Consider the following 22,907-nt stretch of genomic DNA (forward strand, 5'->3'; position numbering starts at 1 on the left):
TGTGGAAATGGGCAAGCTTTGTGGCTCCACGTAGTTCTAATTATGCCAAGTGCCTGCATAAACACTTAAACACTTGACTGAGAAAAAAAATAGTCCTTAGACAACAAATTCAGGCTAAATTATTATTATTTTTTATTGTTACATTTCAATAATTCCTGATGTTTATTCAAACCAACCTGGACATGCATATTAAAATTTAGGTGGACATTAACTAAAAAATGCATTTCAGACATATTTCCAAGCCTTCCAATAGCTGTTATGTTATGTTTTCCTAATACAATAAAATTCTACAGTGCTTTATTACTGTAGTGACTGGGGGCCCTCCACCAAACAATAACCTATCATGTTTCAGTGAGCGTCCCAGATAGAATGCAGAGAATGTTTCTAACAGCAGCACTGGACACAGTATTCCTTGTGTTTATTAAATATTTAACAGGAGAGATTGATGCTGTCAGCACATGCTCTTCATAGAGAAGAAATGAAGGACGAGGCAGAGGGAGAGGAGGTGGGGGTTCACCCTTCACAGAAAGGGCTCGATGTCGATATCCAGGGCAGAGCAGGGCATCGTCAGCTCAAACTTGTTGATGACATCAGGGTGAAGCACTCCCAGCCTTCCTATGCTCTGACCGTGGGCAAAGACCTCAGCGCAGCGGCCTGGGAAAAAGGTGGAGTCTGCCAGGAAAAGAAAGGAAGGGGAAAATGAGAGATCAGTAACAATTGCAGAAACAGTAACATGTACGTCGTTCTCGAGGGAAATGGACAACAGATGGGCTAACGTTTCAAACTAGAAATCAACTACTTTTGTAATGTTACACACATGCATCCAAGTGATTGCATCCTATATACAGTCAACCCTCTTTATACCGCCTGGTAAGGGCCATGGGCATAAACGGGCAATAAGCGAGGATGGCGTTATAGTGAGGGGTTAAAAAAAAACAAAAAAAAAAAAACACCCACAACCTTCTATATTTGCAATAAATTCAAACATTTTATTTTTTTTAAGTTATACAATTACACTATCGCCAGGCCATTTTAATAAAACATTAATCTTTTTTTAAAACTACAGTACTAGTTCTTAACACAACAGTAGGTCTACTAGTGACATTTTATCATCTTTTCCCATCTGTATGAAACATACATGGCTACTTTTGAGGAACAGTTTATACTTAAAAAAATATATAAAAATAATAAACTCATTTTGTGTCAAATCACCCAACCAGTAGTTCCATAAAAAGAAAGCGTACTATATAATATATATACATATATATATACATTTTACTGTTGGTCATTTGAACATTTGTGGCACGACTGTACGCCTGCTGAATACTATCCCCCATGGAACGATGCCTTCTATTTATTTTACAAAGCAATTTAAGCTCAACAGCATTGTAAGCAGTTAAAAAAAAACTTGATTATGCACAGGCAAACACTTTTCTTAAGCATAAAGTAATAATAATAATAATAAAAAAAAAACTATCCTGCTGTTTACATAACTGATGCTTCACTTTAAGTCAGCCTTCATTTGTGCAAAACTTGCACGTAAACAAACCTCTTACCGTATTTTTTTTATTTTTTTTGTACTGTGGTTTTTAAAAGTCACTTATTTCAGACTGCGTCAAGCCTTTTTCAGGTTAAACAAATTGACCCGTTCCATTAAGGTAAACCATTTGTTTTTATCCATTACAATGTCTCCAATTGTCCTTCGATTAACAGTGTATGCCTCTTAGGTGAGAAAACATTTGCAATGTCTTGCTGACTTGCTTCCTTATTTTCAGATGCATACATGCAGATTTTTTTCTTTTGCTCTGCTGTTAAATGTAGGGTCGACTCACCATTTTGTGCTTTCTGTTTTGCTTTGGCAGTGGGAGTGTTGATGACATTGGTATGAACGTTCAGTTAACAACGAATTAGGAAAGCGAGTCAAAGGTTAACTGCATAACTTTGTTGTTTTAATCGGCCATGATTATTTCGCTGGCGCTACAATGAGTGAAACTATAATGTTTATATTTACACTTGCTTGGCTTGGGTAGTTGGCGGATGGCGGACAGTGGGGTGGCGATATAACGGGTAAAACACTTTTCTTAAACGAAACAAATGAAGTTCTGAAATACCAGTGTTGGCTCACAAAAATTAGATAATGCCCACAGTATAACATTTTCGGGTTATTTTTACTAATATACTAAAAAGCCCTGTGTGTTTGTGAAATAAGGAGACATGCCAGTTAAAAACAGACCACTACTAAATACAATAAATAAAGCGGTGGTAATTAAGTATCGTACAAAACTCAATTGTGAATAAAATGAGCTGCATGTTCCTAAAACGATTAAAAAAAACAAACAAACAAAAAAAAAAAAAACGCTACAATTCTTTCTTTATGCTTTAAAAGCATTTGTGTAGAATATCAAATTCAACTAATAAATAATATCTGAAAAGAAACAAAAAAACAACCTAACAATGAAGGCAGACAATAAACTGCACTGACACCAGGTCAGAATCAGACTGCTCGGGTCATACTTCTCATTTGCAATAGACTCCAGGGCTTTAAGTAACTTGCAGTTAAATAATACCTTCCAAAGGGCCTTCCCTGAAAAAGTCACTGTGATGAAGCTGGACTGTCTTTGATGACAACGAAGGAGCTCTTTGTTCAGTAATCCACTTCAGTGACCGCTCTTTAACACATTTTCAGCCCAATTGACTGTCAAAGAGCTAATGTGCTGCCTGGACTCCATAATCACATTCCTTCTTTTTAATTGTTCCTTCCAAAAATACACTCCTTTATAAAACAGTACAAAGTACAATAGATGTGCAATTGTGGAACAGTTCAATAGAGAGGCAGAAAGAAAAAGAAGAAGAAAAAAAAACACACCCTTTAAAAACTTTTTTTTCTTATATATCCCTCCTCAACCAGATGCAGTTTTCACTTTTCCAAGAAACTTCTTAAGTTTTAGTAAAGAAACTGAAAACATCATATTCCCTGGAATACAGGAATTGACCCACTAGAGGTAGTAGTCCTGAGACAATTGCGTACACTGCAGGATTGTCTGATTTTATTGAAATCATTACTTGGACTGAATGTGGCACAATGTTTATAGAACGTTACTCTACACTGACTGATTGAAAAGTTCGATCCAAGAGGCTGCACAATGTCCAGTGCAAGGGGTCTCAGATTTTTAGCAAAATCTCAAACAAAGTAAATCTTATTATTAGTATTATTAAATGTATTTCTGTACATAGATTAAACTATTAAATTGATATTAATGTATATAAAGGCTTACACAATCATTTAAGACATAATGAAAGTGATTCTCTTTTTCATGCTTTTTCTTTTTTTTTTTTTTTTAATACATTTCCATTGCCTGTATGTGTATGGCTGCTCTGAAGAGTTTGTTTTGATATAAATTCTTCTGTTCAAAATTACTATTAAGTTTCCACCAGATTCAGTGAATGTGTGTGGGTTAAATGTGTAACTACATATTACAGTAAATAAGCATGTGTCCATACATTTCACACAAAGCATGACATTTCAACACAGGTGGATATGCTTGCATAGACCTGTGTGAATTAAAAGCAACATTCAACTATAGGCAGCAATACCAGAGCAATGTTCCCTACTTTCACACAAAACGGATCAAACAAATGAAATCCACAGGCTAAACTGCCAGCAGTGTTTAATTACAGTGATCAGGTTTTACTCAAAGTTTTAATCTGGGGTTTTAAGACATTCACCTACAGGCATGCTCGTGCCACTGAAAATATCTTTGGCTTGAGGATTATGTTTAAAATGAGATTAATTCTCAGCAGCAGGTAGCGAAGACATCAAAGGAGCCCAAGCACCCGGGCACAGTGGGAGTCCCAGGGTCACAGCACACCTGCACAGGTAAAGGTCCATGAGGGGCTTTCATTTCAACCCACATGCTACTAACATATACCCAATACACTACTACCATTAGTATGAACTCAACCGCAATCTTACACAGAAGCGTATCACGCTCTCCACAGAGGAGCCCAGAATTCAATGTTCAGCTCAGTTCAGGAGTCAAAGGCGATGAACGAAAGGCAAGGTTGAGTGAGCAATGTATGTTGAACAGTTGGCAAGATTTTCAAACCATTCTTTGTACATTTATTTTGCCTAATCAATATGATAATTAATCTATAAAGAAACAACAATGTATGATTTAAAACACAGACCCCTTTATAACCCCCTCACCAAAAATAAAAACTTCACACACATACACACCCATGAATAGTGTAAAACACATATACCCTTAAGAGCGAGATCTCTTCACAATCCTGCATTTATTGGTGTCTTGAACAGATCACTGGGTTTGTTACAAAATTCCAGAATGGGATTGTAACCTGGCAGAGTCCCTTACCCTTCAATTACTCTAGACTTAAATATTTATTTCCAGTACAAAAGCCTGCAAAGCAACACGGGTAATTAAAAGGCACAGGATTACATGAGGTGATAAACATTGTTCTCAAAGAGAATCGCACTGATCAGATGTAGTGGACTCTAATCCTTTCATTGCAAAGGGAACATGACTTCAGCTCTCAACGGTACCAGTGCCCCTCCACCCCAGGGACATCACCGCAGACCTCCAGATAGCATCTAGCTCGCCACGCCTATTATAGAGGCTCCACTTCCACAGTGAACTTTTAAAAGGATTCCCATCGTACATTTCTCTTTCAGATGGCCACCGGCATCGACCGTATTCACTTATTCCAGCACGACAAGATAAAGCTAGGGTCAGTTTACATTAAAAACAACTGTAAAGACTTTGGGGAACATTGCAATTTCACCCATGTTTCCCAGCAGCTGCAATCTCCTACAGGTGTCTGATTATAAGTGCAAGAGGTTAGGACCTTGGGAAGGATCTGCTGGACAAATAAGTTTAAGGGGGGGGTCAAGCATATGGCACAAAAATGGTTCATTACCCCTCAACTTAAAAAAGACAAAGGGTAGAGAAGAAATGACAATTTTTTAGGGTCTGTAGCAGGGCGGTAGAAAAGCTCTTCACACATAAAAGGGGGTAGGACAAAGCCCTGCTGAAAATGTATTTGTTTATCTTTGAGCGGGTGTATTATTATTTTAAAAAAAATGTATTGTTTATGTTTATTTTAGAACCGGGTACCTCCGTCCCTGTGCATAGTTTGTATTATTTTGTATTTGTTTATTTGTTATGATTTGTGTATTTTAAATGACAGTGAAAAGCCAGGTATGTTATTGTTCAGCAGTGCGGATGGGGAAGCCCCATCCAGATGAAAACCTTGTGCAGAAGGTGACCATCTCCTGAGTTAATTTATTGATTAACTGTTGCTAATTGGGAGATGGTCACCTATATAAAAGCCTGCAGCTTTCTGTGCTCTGGGTGGAGTGTTTAGGAGAGAGTTTTGTTCTTCATTGTATTAATACTTGAACTGTGATTCTTGAAATGTATTTTTGTTTAGGACCAAGTCGCCCTGGATAAGGGCGTCTGCTAAGAAATAAATAATAATAATAGAACGAGAGCGAGCAGAGAATCCAAGAAGAACTAAAATGAAAGAAAAAGAAATAAGGATCAGTGAAGGCAACTGCCCAGCCTGACCTTAGGTCTGCTTTATTTTTGTGTTTGAGACTTTGCTTTTGTTTATCTGTTTTATTTGCTCTGTGAGCAGTGTTTCTGTTCAACCTTTTTATTAATTTTTGCGTTTGGAATAAAAATAGGGCCACAGTGTGCATTTGCACCCGACTTCCTACCTGTGTGTGACTTCACTACCACTCAGCCGCCGCTCACAATGATTAAACTATTATGTTAAAAATGTTCTGTTATTATAAATAAAATGAAGTTATAAAATTCAAGAAACCGTTGTTGGCTGCCCCCCAAAATGTTTTTTAAAAAAAATAACTATTGAAGAAAGGTTCATCAAGATATATAAAATGTCAGTGTGATACGTGCAACGCAACGACCAACAGGTTTGTGAACACCTTAAAATCTCCTTAAAAGCCTCCTTTTCTGTAAGAAATACACATCCATGTTGGAAGAGCGCCTCTCAGACTGCACTGAAATGCAGCAGCTGTTCCCAGTCACGCTACCTTCCGATATGCCTCCCACCCTGGAGCTCACATGACACTCCCTGTAGGATCTCTCCTGCTGCCCTCTTGTACCACAAACATCAGGAAGGACGGCAGAAGAGTGGGAATTGGATAGAATACTATAGAATACTAACAACTGAAACAGACTGCAATCAGTGCAACTTAAAAGAAAAAGTATATATATATATATATATATATATATATATATATATATATATATATAGAGAGAGAGAGAGAGAGAGAGAGACTTCTTATTTTAAATAAATAGATCTGTGCTTGTTTAGTATTTTTGTGTATGTGTAACAGATACTACTGGAGAAAGAAATGCTAGCAGTGCTCAGCCAATGCCTTAGCTGATATTTCCCAACCCCCCCCCGTATACAGGAATACGTACAGAATACACTCCTTTCCAATAACTGCATTAGGCATGACTCATAGCTGGTAGTAAGACCGGCATATATTTTAGTGGCCACATAATCAGCTTTCACAAATATCTACCCGTTGCTCAAATGCATTCCCTCAATAATGTGTTACAGCTTGTGTTTCCTGCAAAAAAAACACATAAGACGTTGCAATATCAAATTAAAACTGACATATAATATTAGCAATAAGGTCTAAAGGTATATACATCTAGAAACTAGTTATCAAGGTCTGCTGTCAGAGGTGAAGCAATTCCAAAACACCACAAAGGCTATTGCCTGCAAATGTAACTGGTCCTCTAACAATGACTGCACCCAGACAAGGACTGCAGAAAACACCACCTCTTTAGCAACCCAAGCTATTGATTGTGTTAATGGGCTCTTCAGCGAAATGCCTTCAGAAAGCTGGGGACTGCTCAATTTCCATGCTTTTGTAAAACAATCTTCATTTGTAGTCCTTCAGCTTTAGAAGGGCATTTTCATTCGCCCTAAAAAAAAGTCGAAGTATTCAAGACATCAAACATCATAGCTAAATTAGTAAACACGTTTCAGTTTTCTTTTGTTTGAACAGGAACAGGAGTTTTGTCATGTAGCCTATGTACCTAGATTGGAAAATAAAAATGAATACTGTCTGTCAAAATAAAAGCACATAATAAATAATAATAATAATACAAGTGCATCACTGATTGCTGTGCATCGTGGCCTAAGTTAGTAAGTGCAGCAAGGAGCTCAATTTTGTCCATGACTGAAAATCGTGCTTTAACTTTTTGATAATCACTCGCATACCTATCCTTACAGTACTGCTTATGTTAAATATAACAAAAACATCTCGAGTTGCTATAACGTTTGTTAAACAAACAGGCATATAAATGACACTTACAAAGTTCATGTTAAATGATTTATTTTTAGTTAAAATATCCAATCAACTTATTCCCTGGGCTCCATCTACTAATTCCCCAGACATAGTATTAGTAGGCGTAAACCTTAGACACAATGGAACCTCCCCTTTAAATTCTAGACGGCGATCCACTTTTTCCCTGGTCTACTTATTCCCCAGGGCACCGGAATGGATTTTGAGGGCCAGAGCTGAGAGTCATGACAGTAAGGACTTATATGTAGATGCCGAATTTAAAACAACCTTAGTGATCCATACGATGCAGAACCATGCTGACAGAACCTTCCTGATCAACAAGGTGCAGAGCAAAGTAACATCCACAGGTCTATCAATCCATAAAATGCACTGAATATGAAATGTGGAGATCACCAGACTAGACTACACTGAAGTCAGGTCACACAATAGGAGCAACTGTCCTAATGAATATACTGTTCTAATGAATATGAAGTAAGCAAAGCTGTCAGTTTCCCCCACCCTGCAATAAAAAAAGAGTTAGCTTCTACTATAAAACCTGGACAAAACCTCAAAAATAACGGATTTTCAATCTTTCAGTTAGGATACTCCACGTTCCCCTGAATTATCACACAACGGGAACAACACAGAATCTGTACAAATTCTCAGATGAACTCGTCCTTAAACTGTTGCATCTGGTAAGTAAAGCATTCCAATACAGACCATGTCAGATTGATGCAATGACCTGCTGGCACCTGCAGCTGGCAACATTAATTCGGAGAATTAGTTGAACACACAAAAAAGGTGTTCAAATAATAACTCCCTGAATTTACAAATCAAGAGCAGATGTACATGTCAAAAAATCACACAGCATGTGTTTCCCTCTGGAGCAACATGTCTTGCACATCTGGGAAAGGCGTTAAGAATCAACCCCTGTAAGGTGCTGACATCGTATTGTTAAACACTCATTCCTTCAACATAGTCTGGGAAGACGCCCTGTGATTACAGGCAGAAGACAGATGCGCTCGCATTAGTACTGAATGCACACAGCATACATACCCTCCGCAGCTTGAATGTAGTATCCCTTTTCTCTGCCAGGTTTCACATCCAACAGTTGCATGGTCCTGTCCAGCAGGCCGTGGATGACCTCGAACCCGGGGCTTTTGTTGTAGTAGACTGCACAGAGCCGCCTGTTGTTCCTCGCACCCACATCTGTGTCAAAAGACACAGATAAGTCAGCCAACTGCTTGCCTCCACAATGCTACCCATCTTCTTCATACCACACTGTATGGAGCAATCATTGGACATGACTCCTCACCTTTGTGAACATGTCACGCTCCTTTTATGATTCAGACCATTAGTGTTTAATATGAATTATTAACCCTTTGGAGACAGTAATGCAATCACCCCCGAAGCTGTGAACATTCTGGATAAAACAGCACTCTACTCTTCAAAAAAAAAAAAAAAATCAAACCACGCTGACTAGAAATTTGACTTCTCAGGACCTATCGTCTTCTGTCAGCAGGAACCGTTACACCTATTGACAGCATTCACAAAAAGCTGCAGCCTTAAAGAAAACAAATCTAAAAGGAAATCCTTATCTGTAAAGTTCAATATGTAATCAAATTGGTTATGTCATGAGCTACACAAGCACACCTCTTGTTACGTCCTTCAGCACCACGTCAGAGATTTCAAACAGTTTCAGGGGAAGAGGCATTTTCCGGTTTGCTGCCACTGTCTTCAGGAGGCCAGCGAGGAGGGTCGTGCGCGCCACCTGGTGGAAGAAATGGGAAACGTTGCTTGGGATGCACTTCCTCATCTGCACCACGAAAGAATAAAACCAACGTAGGAAGGCCATCTAGTGGCCCAGTTATGGAATGCACCAATGAATTTACTATCCTGGCTTGAAAATACAAATCCCTATGCAAACTGTGTGAAATTAGGATATTATTTGTATTTGTACATGCCACCCGAGGCATAAAGAACAACCATAAAGGGAGATTGTAAGATTTCAATATTTACTTGTTATCCTATAAAACAACCCTGCTTTTGCACTGTGTAATTGATCCAAGGCTTTGCATACTGTTATTTATATATAGCAATAACACTCTCTTGCTGTTCCTCTGACCTGGAATTCTGCTGTTTTGGGGTTGGCTATGTGTGCTGCTTTCGTGCTGGAGATGTCCTTGTTGAGTTTTTCTGCAATGTCTTCTTGAGAGCACTGTAGGAAGGCAGAGATGTCACTTTCATACAACACGGTATAATACACCTGAACACTATTTATCAAGATACAGAACGGTACAGTACTTTTATATTGTGTTGCATCCGCAAAAGAAAAGTAATCTACATCGGCATGGTTTTAAGAAAAATCTCCTTTTTAAAACAGATTTATAACATAGTTCATTATACACATTTTTTTACCATTAACGCTATATATTATAGTTCATTCCAAATGCATTTTTGGGCTGTTTCTCAATATCAAATTACACTAAACACACAGTCTAGGCCACTGACTAACTGGGAATAGAATAGTGTAAGTTGCAATCTTACAAACCCTATACTGATAGAAAAGAGAAGTGCATGACTCTTTTCATACATAAGAAATGTATTTGGTATTTGTTCATATAATAATTACCAAGGCAAAGGTCAGAGCCTCTGTGAATCCAGCAGCTGCTAGGTCCTGTCTTAACAGCTCCGTTAGTTTGTTCAGAGGAAACTGTAAGAGAGAAAGAGCGTGACATTTACATCATTAATTTCACTGTTTCATAGATCGAACAGGACCTACCTGGACCCATTTACCTTACCAGAAATAATCATAATAAGTGAATGTATTCAGAATGATTTTATATGATTCTAAACAACAAGAGATACTGCTAGCTTTGGGTTTTGTGTTGTCAGTTTCTTGACAGATCTTTAAATCTGCCCACCTGATTGGCTATAGTGTACGTTTGGGGGATGGTCCTCTTGAGGTTGTTAAAACCGTAGGCCATGGCGGCGTCTTCCACTATGTCACAAGCGTGGATGATGTCGGATCTGGTAGGAGGGATTTCAACCTCTATCTCCCCCCCTTCTCCTATCACCTCTGATTTCAAGTACATCCGAGTCAACAGCTTTGCTATGCTTTCAGGGGTCTCACTGAAATAAGACATAAACAAACAATAATCACAACAGTCGAGGTGCAGTAAATCATAAAGCAAGGATTCTATGCGATCTTTGCAAGAGTGTTTGCATGAAAGTCTTCTGGACAGTGGGTAATAAACCAACAACCGTCTAGAACCGTTTCATGAACATCACAGTTTTATTGATAATTTATAAAAACATACTTCTCAGTTAAAGATGTGTGTATCAGGTCAAGGTATATTCACAGTACAGGTTATGAAATGGAAATTCATGTTACAGTAGTCAACATTATACATTATAAATAAATAAACAAATAAAGTTAGAAATCCAAAACTTACTTGAATCCTACTTTTTTGTTGATAAAATCACTAGTTATTGTCTCCTTCCTGTATGGCAATTCCTGATAAGGGTGAAAAATAAATAAATAAAACCGTAAAACACAAATTTTACGTATTTTGTTATATTCCATCTGAGAAGCAAGAGGTAGGGGGGTTTGTAAGTCAGGCCAAATGCCCCAAGCCTAATTTAAACACTACAACTATTCCACATTGCAACCAACTTTTGCCAGAAAAGATTACAAGTAAATATTTCAGCAAGATCCCTCCCCCAAAACCAGACACTAGGGGTTAAGGTGACTTTGATTATAAGTACTTACAGGGTAAATACAGGTCTTCCCATCTGGATAAACAACCTCTGCTGCCTCAACACTGCAGTGACATAAAAGTGGTATTTTATTTACGTTCATAAAAAACAGAGCTTGAAAAATGAATTTTAACAACAGAAGCTCCATCTTCTCTCACTTACGTGAAGGGCTCGTCACAATATTCACTGAACATTGTAACCATCATGTCAAGAACTATTTTAGCCTGAAAGGGGGGGAAAAATGAATAAATGTTACTTCATTACTGTACATACCCCCCCCCCAATGGAACAGCAGTCCATTTGTACAAAGCTGAGACTATTTTGAACATTAATTACCTTTGTAACATCTGTAGCTGTGCACTCAATAAAAACATTCTTTGTATTCAGAGAAATCTTTGAATGGTCCCCTAAAGAGTGAAAAATTGTTATTGATTTTGATAACAGGCCAAGTGTATTAAAAAAATAAAAACATAACAAACACCTGACACTGGTAACCTCATTCTCCACACATTACCATTTACAAGTATAAATGAATCATCAAGAAAAACTGAGGGACCACGAAGCCAATTTGTGGCTTGGTACTTGGTTTCAGGCCACTGCATGGCACACCAGGGGAGACAGCATTTGATTCAGTAAAGGCCTCATACTAAGTCTCCTGGAACCAGGTTTTAAGCCACTGCTCCTGAAAATGTGGCTTTGTGTTCCCTCAGCTTTAAGCAACAAAATCTGATCTGCTAGATCTTTAATTAAAATTGGTTAAACAAAACATCACCTGTTCTATTTCAATTATGCAAATACCGAAGATCTAAATTTTGCCTCAAGTAGCACTGGGAATTTCTAGAGTCCAGCTTCTTTTCATTTATGACACTTACCGTTAATAATCGGTGGCATAGACAGAACTATCCCATTGCTGTCATAAATAACAGGGTAGACTGGCTTGTCTTCTATAATGTGCAGGAAGTGGCGCAAATGGCTATCGGTCTTAAAAAAATAAATAAATAAATAAATAAATAAATAAATAAATAAATAAATAAAAAGAGAAAAGCTTTCTCAAATTATCTGATATTCCTGAGATCATTCAGTTTACACTCTTTAGCTTGAGAATATTACATAGTTACAGGCAAATCAAAGGCAACACATTATTGTAGACAGTTAACTTGGTAGGTTGATAAAGCTAGAAGTAGTCTCTTAAACTTCTACAGAACACATTTTCATTCACCGGCATGCAAAGCGACCTGGTTTTAAACCAGAACGCAATGCTTGCATCACTTGGTTGTTCAAAAGTAAAATCATCACAGCTCTGAAGGCTGGTTGGAGGGAGTGTGCACTTATTCCATTACCCACAACAAGGGGGAGGGAGCTGAGGAGAGATAAGGCATGGAGTACACTTATTATAGGGATCCTAGTTTCCAGATCCAACTAGTTCCACGGGGATCTTAAGCTTGGGACAATTAGGAAAAACTGCACATGATCTGTGTGTAATATAGGTAAGTTCACATAGTCTCTTCTGCTCTTACTTTATAGAGGTTCATGAGTTCAGGAGCGGTATACTCTTTGCTCTGGTTCAGAGGTTTGAACTTAATGTCTGCTGGAGGTTTTGCAGTGAAGGTAAATGGCCCAGAAATGGTATCCAGATCATGAGTGCCAATGGCAACCAGGGTCCTCTTCCTGAAATTTAGAAGTTAAAGAAGAAATGTAAATGCACGGGTTAAGATTATATTTATTTAAAGACAGACACATACAAAATACAAGCTATCTGTCAAATAAGGTATTAAATAAAGTGACCGTTATTCGCTGTCTAACCCGTTTGCATTTGCTTTGGGAGGGAGTAGAGATTCCTGGGTGTAGACTGACCTGCACACATTCTGGTGTAGCTTCTCCTGCAGCTCAATGAAGCTCTCGTATCTGTCCTTGGTGAAAGTGATGTTGCGCAGTACAGCGGCTACAGCATGGGGGCGCACCAGGGCAGTCTGCAAGGTTTGCAATGAACAGCTCTAAAGTTAATCAGCTAGAACAGTAAAGGACCACTTTGATGTCTAGGGATCTTTGATATCTAGGAACGACCCCAGCTAGAGTTGAAAAAAATGTAACTACCAACCTCAGTTGGATCACCAGTCAGTCAAAAGCTAGGGACTAGCAATCACCCTTAGAGATAGTTGCATGATTGAAGTATGAACCAGCCTTTACAACAGCAGCATGTTATTAGGAGGCCCACAGCACTTTTATTGAAATGCAGTGGCTTAAGAGTGTAACAATGGGCTGAGAGAGTGGACAGACAAGATCAAGTACTGTACAACTGCCACACACCTCCTCTGTGATGATCAGTTTCTGAGGTTCCCCATCAGCTGGATTAACTCGCGTGTATCTTGGGGCCTCTGTCCTGCATATAGAATAAGAAATGTACTTTGGCAAAGGCATTCTTTATGGTACTGAGCTGCAGAACCTCTTCTTTAGACCGGGTGGAGTGCATTACCTCTCTTTGAAAACCTGCAGCCCTCGGACCAGCCCCTCCAGACACAGCAGATCATACCGGTTGGCAGGAACGTCAATCTTGTACAGAATGACATCCGAAGCTCCCTCTGCTTTCACATCGCCCTGTTCTTTACTGATGATATCCTTTTCAGAGGTCTGGAAACAGCAGGCAGATGCAGCGGTTTGTTATAGGGGTGTCTTTGTGCATCTTTTGTCAGCAGTGAAATACTGTCTTGCAAAAACAAGTTTGCTGAGCAGGCTAAGCTTTTAAGTGTGTATGTGGGTTTGTGTGCTGAAAAGCCTTGCCTACTGAACAATACAGTTTAGTACTTACTATTTCATCGAGTTCCAGGCCAAACTCAAAGCAGAGTTCATCAAATTCTTCATCAGCTGCAAAACATAAAGACAAATAGTTAGTGCTTTTAAAAGTATGCGGTTGGACTGGTTCCTGTCTAACCTGCTTCCATTCGCTCTGAGAGAGAGGAGAGGAGATAATCATGGGTGTGGACTGACCAATGCTTATACCACTGGACTTGTAGCTACTGTAAAAAGCATACCTAAATGCAAGCAAGGCAAAGCAAGGAGAGCTATTGCATGGCTGTTGTCATTTGGAGTCTCCTACAGGTATATATATATATATATATATATATATATATATATATATATATATATATATATATATATATATATATACACACGTTATTATTTTACTATTACAGCACGGGGTGCTCCAAAAAATGTATGTGTCCAGACAGAACTCCAGAATGCTATGACTTACGGGAAAAGCAGGGTAGCATAATACAGAACACTGTATACACGAAGGCACTGATACTAGAACTGATTACAGACACAGTAGTACTACAGGGAATGATGCAATCGTACTGAAATCAATCCTCCCGTCGCTGCAAAGAACACGTAGTCTTCTTTGACTGTGGTATTAAACAGATTATCAAAATACAATTATACAGTTCAGACACAGATAGCGTTATAAACAGGTCTACCCCTTGACAAGTCGGGTAAATTATTATGAATGTGTCAATCCCCAGTCATTCTCTTACAGGCAGACGTATCTGAGTCGTGTCAGCGAGCTAGTGCCGGCGTTCCTGTACTTGAAGTTTAGTATCCCAGTTATCAGTTTTTGAACACTGTTTAACTTCATTTTTACAATATTGACAATAAAACAATAATTGTTTAAAGGACTCACTGTATTCCCTGCCCAAAGACTGGAACAACAAATCCCTTTTCACACTGACAGTCGGCATGGTCGTTACTCTTCTCGACTTCCTCTACACCGGCTTGGGCTGACTCTGAAAGAACTCCTGAGTCTTTTGTTTTTTTAACGTTTGTTAATACAAGTAAGATTAGCATAATATTTTTTATTATTATTTTACGGTGTGAGGTTAGAAAAAAATCTCTTTCTTATAAAAGGAATTCTGTGCGGTTTGTTATTTTTGTGTCGTTTTAGGCAAACGGAGGGCCATCTTAAATGTAGGACCCAAGTCAATTACGTCATTCGGAAGTGTATACATCGGAATAATTTGCATTAAATATGACACATGGACTGTATTGTTTAAATACGTTTACACACATTGTAGCCGTGGCAGTAAATTGCTGAAAATGCAGTTGTGCTTTTTGTACTTGTTATTAGGATGCGAGATTGTTTTTGTGGGTGTCTCGTTGAAATGGGGATCCCTACCCCCCCCAAGCACACACTAGACGGCGCCATTTAACCAAAAACACCACAGTGTTTTGACGTGCAAGGGCATGCATTTAGGTAGTAAACGAGCAAGTGGATTCTTATTGATATTTTCTTTAATTTATTTATTTTTCGGCATAGGTGTAGAAAAACGAGCCAGATGAGAGAAATCGAATACTGAACTCGAGATTTAAATCAGATTAATAACCCAAGTCGAAAGAATGTATCACTAGTACAGTTCTACATTCCCTTACTGAACGAAAATTGAAGCTGACACCCTGGGATCCATCAAGAAGCTGCTTGATGAGATTCTGGGATCAATAAGCTACTAACAACCAAACGAGCAAGATGGGGCTAATGGCCTCCTCTCGTAAACTTTCTTGTGTTCTTATGAAAATATATTTTAATATATTGAGAAATATAATGTGATATATTGATTAATATATGTCAATATATGGAATATTACAAAACGTATTATAGAATATATGCCAATATATTTTCATTATATTGTACAACATATAAATCATACTAATGTTATTCTTTTGACATGTGAATACTTTTAAAGTAGTTATACAAATAAAAATAAATAAATAAACATTCAAGAATATTAAAAACCTTAAGACTAAAATTACAATATAGTGTATGTCAATATATTTACAAAATATATTTTCCTTCCATAAGGGTTGTCCCGTCTTTTTGAACCACGTAACGAGCGTGGCCCGTCTTTCTGCCCATCTGTTTAATCTTCTCTCTCCTGTGCAGCTGGTGAGTTACCCTGGTCTTGATCTACAGCCTGAAAAACTTAACACATGGATTTTACACCGTTAGGGGAACTTGTTAAATCGTAACCAGAGCTGACATTCTACCGAGGTCAAACTTAGGTTTCAAGCTATACTGGGAGTATTTATATGACTGATTTTACTATTCAACCTCCAAATGTTACACGGCAAACCAATAGAGAAAATGAAGGAGTCTTTTGTACTTCACCAGAATTTTTACATGAGCATCAGCATTGATGATGCAAAAAAAACAACCGAGGAGGACACGATCTCGGTGTCCTCATAGCTAGTTACGGCCATGCATGATATTTCAGAAACAGTGGATTGCAACATTAGTTCAGTTACAAAGAGGAACCAAACAAGTGTTCGTGCTTAGTTACACGTTAATAAGGAGATACACTTTGTAATGCTGCAGTGCCATATGATTAAAGAACTCGACGAAGTCGTGCCAGGGTATTGCAAACTCGCACGACCTGGTGTTCTTGCATGACATTTGTTATTACGATTACGAGGTAGAACAGATGGAGCGCATTCATATTGGGCGGTTCTGCGCCTGAGCTAGGCATATTTTCGTTGTACATCTCAAAAGCTTAGGGCAAACGCACAGCAGGTACTGATTTATTTACTATACTTTTTTTTTTCTTTATACCGGCCATGGTGAAGATTGAGTTCGCTCCGATAAACATTCCTCTCAACAGACGCCTGCAAACAGCTGCTGTACTACAATGGATCTTCTCCTTTCTTTTTCTGGGTAATTACAGTAAATATTTTTTGCATCTGACTGGCCGCTTTTTCTTTGTGTTCATTTTAAGATAAGTATTTTTAAAAGCAAATATTAATTAGTGTTATGCGTTTATGTTATTAATGTGTATGTGTGTTTTTGTCAATTAAGCAAAAGTCTTTAAGCAAACTGAAAAATAACTATTTTAGAAATAATAGGAAATTCCTATGAGAATTGTTCAGAGATGGAAATAAGACTCCCATTGCATAGCAGTTTGATCCATTCCGGGTTTTACTATAGGGTTTAGTAAGACACAGCTTAGCTTGTTACCTACACAGCTAATCAAGCTCGTAGGTAAACCTGGAATGGGTGGAACTGCTATGCAGTAGAATAATTATTTCCATTCCAGTGGTTGACTGTAAAGTTCAATCTCTACTTCCAGTTATGATGTACTGGGAATGAGGCACCAAAAAAAAAAAGGAAAACCCTACTTATCTTGTGAGTATAAAAATGTCACAGGATGAGCGAAGAATGTGTGGGTAATCAAACCCTATGATTTCTGGAGTTCCGGTTGCGACCCTTTCGCTGTGATCATATTATATGCATCTTTGAATATCTCTAAACTAAAAGATGCACAGGCCCGTGTAGTTTTGAAATTATCAGTTGCCTGAGTCCATATCAGCAGTAAAATGTACTCCAAATAATAATAAAAAAAAAAACATTGAAAACAAAGGGACTCTTTTTGTAGATCTTTGGGGGATGTGAACAAGCTGGATTGTCAACACAATTGTATTTATTAAAGAACAATGTTTTAGTTACGTTTGTCAGTCTCTTCTCGGGAGAGGTCCAGGTTAAGGGGTCTGTTGCAGAACTGCGAGGGGAAGCACTCGCTATGCCCGACTGTAGTCCCACATGCCTCGTACCTTCTCTGAGACACTGCTTGGAGAAGTGCTCAGGTTAACTTCAATTCAGTTTGGAAAGTATTTTCCACATCATTTGCTGAGTGATGTTATAGCCACCTCAGTATATAGTATGCATGTCAACAGGGACAGGTAATTGTAGTGAGTGTGTTTAAATAAGCCCCTTTGTTTTTTCCTGCGTGCAGCACAGTGTTGTATGGGGGTGTATGTTCTGGCTGTCCTGAGTGGGTACTGGCACTTTGCTGCTCTCTATGGACTGTGGCTGTACCTGGACTGGGACACACCCCAGACTGGGGGTAGGAGGTGTGCCTGGGTCAGGAAATGGGCAATCTGGAGGCATTTCCGAGATTACTTCCCCATTCATGTAAGTCAGCTATGTTTTCCTAAAGACATACATGAAACCAGTTACAAGCATACTCTAAAAAAAACACATGCAGGTTTTTGTTTGTTTGTTTGTTTGTTGTTTTATAGCTTGTTATAAAGTTTCTATGCTGTGTTAATATGGATCATATGTATGCTATCTAAATATAGATTTTTAATGAATGTATTTAAAATGGAATGCTAATGGAATCATTTGGATTGATTCCATCACATTGATCTGAGGTCAATCTATTTCTCAATTAGATTGCTTCGATGGAAAGCTTTGCCATACATTCCCTGACATGTATTATTCTTTTTCATAAGTTAAACCACTGAATCGTTTATTTGAGAATATCCCTCTACGGGGCACATTTTCAAGGCATGTTTGCTCCAGTTAAAGTAACTCCTGTTTTTCAAAAGGAGAAAAATCAACTGGAATGCTACAAAAACAGAAACTTGAACTTAAATTGCATTGCTTTGTTTAACATTTGAGGTTTTGTAAAAAAAAAAAAAAAAAAAAGAAAAGAAAAGATTTTCTCATTGAAAACAGATAGGAGTTCATTAAAGACACTTTAATAATATGCCCTGACGTGTTTAAATGTTCAGAAACAGGATGCCATGAAACTAACTGGTTTCTTCGTTTTGATGTGAAGCTCATTAAGACTAGTGATCTGGATCCCAAGAACCACTACCTGTTTGGGTTTCACCCCCACGGAGTTCTTGTTGCTGGGGCCTTTGGGAATTTCTGCACGGAATACACAGGATTCCAGGAGCTGTTCCCTGGTCTGACCCCGTATCTTCATGTGCTTCCCTTTTGGTTCCGATTTCCTTTTTTTAGAGAGTACGCCATGAGTGCAGGTAACCCTTTTGACTTGACATTAGATACTGTGCATGACACTATTTATAGAAGTTATAAATACATGCTACTAGCAATAGTCCTGCATCAACTTGCCCTTGTTGACATATTGGTCAGTCACATGGTGCATTTAGTGACAACTCTCAATCTTCTTAAAGTTGACTGAATCATACAAATTTACACACTCATTTTGAAGTTTTAATAGCAGAAATGTTATTAATAAACAGATATCAATCTTGTGCAGAAGAATTTCATACAGTTTTCCTCAGTTCTTACAACGTTTTATTGTATTTTATCTCATGGTCCAACATGACTCTTGTAATCTCATTTTCTACTTTAAGGGTTCTTTAGAACGGATGTAATCAGGTATACACATCCTTTCATTATTGAAAGTGAGCGTTTTGAACCTTTCCAAATGTTCTGCCATCTTCATTGAAGAATGTTACCCAAGCATTGAACATTTGAGGACTTTATGTCAGGATCTTGGACATGACAGAAAATAGAAATTGAACACCATAAAATGACTTTTTAGACATCTGTCAGCAAAGTATGCAGTGATGAATGTGTTAAAGATAAAGGTGTTTGTCATCAGTGTAAAGCTACAGAATTGTTTGCACATTAAATACATAGAAGTACTCAAAAGAAACGGTTTCACAATGCTGCTGAGAAAGACTCCTTGTTGCAATGTTCGTCTTTTACTTGTGTAAACTGGGACAAATGGGTGGTGTACAGATACATGAACCAAATAGAAGGTACCAGTCCACATGCTTGGGTTTAAAGCATGACAACAATATTGTATTCTGTGTAGCTGATTACTTATGTAAAGTGATTTGTTGAACTTACCTGGCAAAGCCACCTTTATTAAACTATCTGAACCATCCAAACTAGGCAGAACAGCTGCTAGTGTTGTCTTACTCCATGTTTTACCTTGGAGTTTGAGGTCAGTTAAATTGACGAGAACAGGTGGAGACTGGAGTAAAGGTTACTGGGGCTTTAATCATAGTGTTAACATGTTTGCTGCTGAACTGGTATTTAAACAACAATACCAGTTAGTAGAACAAAAAAGACACAAGGGTGATTTTCAAATCAAATTTGATCAAAATGGTAAAATACCCTTTAAAAGGTAAAAAAACAAAACACAAACAAAACCCAACCTAATAAATCTACCTAACTATACTTTTTCAAATAAATGAGATGCTCATTTCAAGTGCCTTATCTTTACCAGGGGCTTTTGTCCAAACTTATTTAGTCCGTAACTAATTGTTCTTTTGTTGCCAATGAAAAGGTAAATGTTGGTACATTTCCCTATAAAACAAGGAGAAACAATGAAAAAGTTAATTCTGTATTCAGTACCTCACACCAATGAGCTTCAAAAACCTGCTGTTTTTAAATAGATTTTAACCCTTGTATTTTATTGTGTTACATCTCATTGGTGTACGGCAGGTCTAGTTTCTTGTTCCAAGAAAAGTGTGACCCATGTTCTGAGCCAGGGTGCGGGGATCGTCTCTGTCATTGTGATCGGCGGAGCCGAGGAGTCTTTAGACGCTCGGCCAGGAAGTCTGACTTTACAAACCCTCCACAGGAAAGGCTTCATCAAGCTCGCTCTCAAACACGGGTGAGTAATAGAAACGCTCGCCAACTGCATCATGTGTATCATTTTTGTCTGATTGAGTTGGTATGGTCCTGGCTGCCCATCATGGCCCTATTATTATGGGGCGCCATGTTTATATGAATTGAAGCAGATTGCTACTGTTTTAAATGTTTTAGGGCGCACCTGGTTCCAGTGTTTTCCTTTGGCGAGAATGAACTCTTTAACCAGCTGGAGAATCCCGAGGGTTCCGTCATTCGGAATATCCAGAACAAACTTCGGAAAATAATGGGATTTGCCTTGCCTTTGTTCCATGCTCGAGGGGTATTCCAGTACAGCTTCGGGGTCATGCCTTTCAGAAAGCCCATCTACACCATTGGTAAGATATTGGATTATACAATGCCATGCTATAAAGGTTCGCCATGGTACATTTGATTGTCATTATGCATTTATTTTCATGCTTTTCCCGTGGTGACCAGGTTGAAAGCAATTTACAAATCAGTCCCATTCAGAGTCACTAGATGCTCAAAAGACACTTGATAAACTCCAGCCAAAAGTTTTGGTAGGCGAAGGAAATTAAAAAGCAATACATACAGGAGATCTTTGACCTTAATATCTGATTGCAGAGTGCTGATGCAACAGGTGGCTACAGGTTCATATGATCTTTCACCTAGATCTTTCCAGTTTGACATCACGTAGTTGTGTAAAACTAGTCGGTTAGTCATCATTACACAATAATAGTGGTTAATTTAACATGACTCATCAGCTGCCTTAAAGTGAGAACTGTGTGTGTCAAATGAATATCTCAGATCAATTGCTTAAAATACTTGCCATGTTAACCACAATGGATTTGGTCTGAGTTTGCCCCCAATTATTATTTTCTAAAACAGTTTTACATTATGGAGGAACCACATAGTTGCGGGTAGAAGCAGTAAAATTATGGTTTTAGTTTTACATAACATTAATCATTTTTTGAATCCCTTATAGAAAATAAAAAAGGAGGCAACAAGAAAATGGAAATTCATTTGAAATTGTAACATACTGGTTGTTTTGATTAACAACGAAGAGGTTCTGCTCCAAAATACAGCAGGATTATGAGCCTGATTTTGAAGAGAGAAATGTGTGCAGAAGAGCTGTGTAAAAACTGTCTTAACTTAGTAAAAATTACAATTTTGATGGCCTTTAACTTCTTTTTTCTCATGTGGGGTATGGACAACACAAATATTATTAGTATTATTTTAAATCTTCTTTCAAGGGCTTTTGAACAAAATAATAATAATAATAATAATAATTAAATGAGCGTAAGTCACTGATTTAAGGGTTTGAGCAACCCCCTCAAACCACTTGAGCTGACATGACCCAATAGTGATGTACAGAATATTGCTTTCAATTTAGAAGACTTGAAGGCTAACATGAGCCACAACATGTCAGTTAAACGCAGCGCCTCTTCAGGTACAGGAATGAATTACAGTACAGTGTAACCACACAACTACTTCCATTCTAAGACCACTGATGATAGCAGCCACCAACAGCATATGTTATTTCCACTGGTTACTATTCAAACAGCGCCCGGAACTCCACACATTGCACTATTTAAACCCAGATCATTTCAAATTGAAATTCAATTTTGCAAATATGTGGAAACAATGCTAAATTCTGTCTCATTTCCATGTCTTTCTTTGGCAGTTGGGAAACCCATTGTCGTGGAACAGAATGTAAGTCCAACCAATGAAGAGGTGGATAAACTACACCAGAGGTACCTGGATGAGCTGAATGGGCTGTTTGAGGAGCACAAGGCCCAGTATGGAATACCAGAACAAAGCCATCTTGTCTTTAAATAAGAGCTCATTTGCAAAGTTGACAAAGTACAGGCTACTGATTGATTTTTTTAGGGGTTATTGAACCCCCATTTACTTAACATATTCGTCTCTTGTACCCTTATAAAAGTTTCCCATAGAAAAAGCACAGCAAACTGTAAAAGCGTATTGAAAGCACGTTTAAGCATTGTAAAGCAGAGGTATCGTAAAGCAGATTAAAATGGCAAACCATGAGAAAATTGCACAGTGCCTGTTTAATATTACAATGGTAAAGGTGCTTAGTAGATCTAGCGGAGTTGAAAAACCTGCACACTTTTAGGCAGGAACATAGAAATAAAGAACTATATATCCCAAGTCTCAATGAGTCGTGCAACAGCCCAGGGATTTTATACATTGGAATAGAGAAACTAGAACGCAGCACATACAGAAAATCTGTATACTGTAGATCTATGCATATGTTTGCACTGTTACATTTTAATTATCAATAGTAATTAATTCAGTATTTCAATTCACAAATGCATGCTTTTTTTTTAATTGTCCAGCTATTTCACTGGGTCAGAAAAGCTTTAAAAAATAAAATACTTTGTTTACAGTTAA

General features: G+C 38.0%; 2 protein-coding genes across 2 annotated transcripts; one reads left to right on the forward strand and one right to left on the reverse strand.

Annotated features, from left to right (window-relative positions):
- Nucleotides 1-108: 108 nt before the first annotated feature.
- On the reverse strand, nt 109-15,024 carry LOC117416539 (phenylalanine--tRNA ligase beta subunit-like). The gene is made up of 17 exons (XM_059034349.1): nt 14,778-15,024; nt 13,908-13,963; nt 13,575-13,729; nt 13,409-13,481; nt 12,956-13,071; nt 12,619-12,769; nt 11,974-12,082; nt 11,438-11,508; nt 11,264-11,325; nt 11,115-11,166; nt 10,798-10,859; nt 10,267-10,474; nt 9,975-10,055; nt 9,468-9,560; nt 8,996-9,113; nt 8,399-8,551; nt 109-672 (listed from the first exon to the last, which is right to left on the reverse strand). Exons 1-17 carry the CDS (start codon nt 14,833-14,835, stop codon nt 521-523), a joined length of 1,770 nt encoding a protein of 589 aa, XP_058890332.1. The 5' UTR covers nt 14,836-15,024; the 3' UTR covers nt 109-520.
- Nucleotides 15,025-16,087: 1,063 nt separating this feature from the next.
- Nucleotides 16,088-22,907, forward strand: LOC117416908 (2-acylglycerol O-acyltransferase 1-like). The gene is made up of 6 exons (XM_059034350.1): nt 16,088-16,799; nt 17,875-18,053; nt 18,703-18,907; nt 20,349-20,520; nt 20,673-20,872; nt 22,180-22,907. Exons 1-6 carry the CDS (start codon nt 16,703-16,705, stop codon nt 22,332-22,334), a joined length of 1,008 nt encoding a protein of 335 aa, XP_058890333.1. The 5' UTR covers nt 16,088-16,702; the 3' UTR covers nt 22,335-22,907.

The sequence above is a fragment of the Acipenser ruthenus genome, chromosome 12 (genome assembly GCF_902713425.1).
Source record: "Acipenser ruthenus chromosome 12, fAciRut3.2 maternal haplotype, whole genome shotgun sequence".
NCBI lineage: Eukaryota > Metazoa > Chordata > Actinopteri > Acipenseriformes > Acipenseridae > Acipenser > Acipenser ruthenus.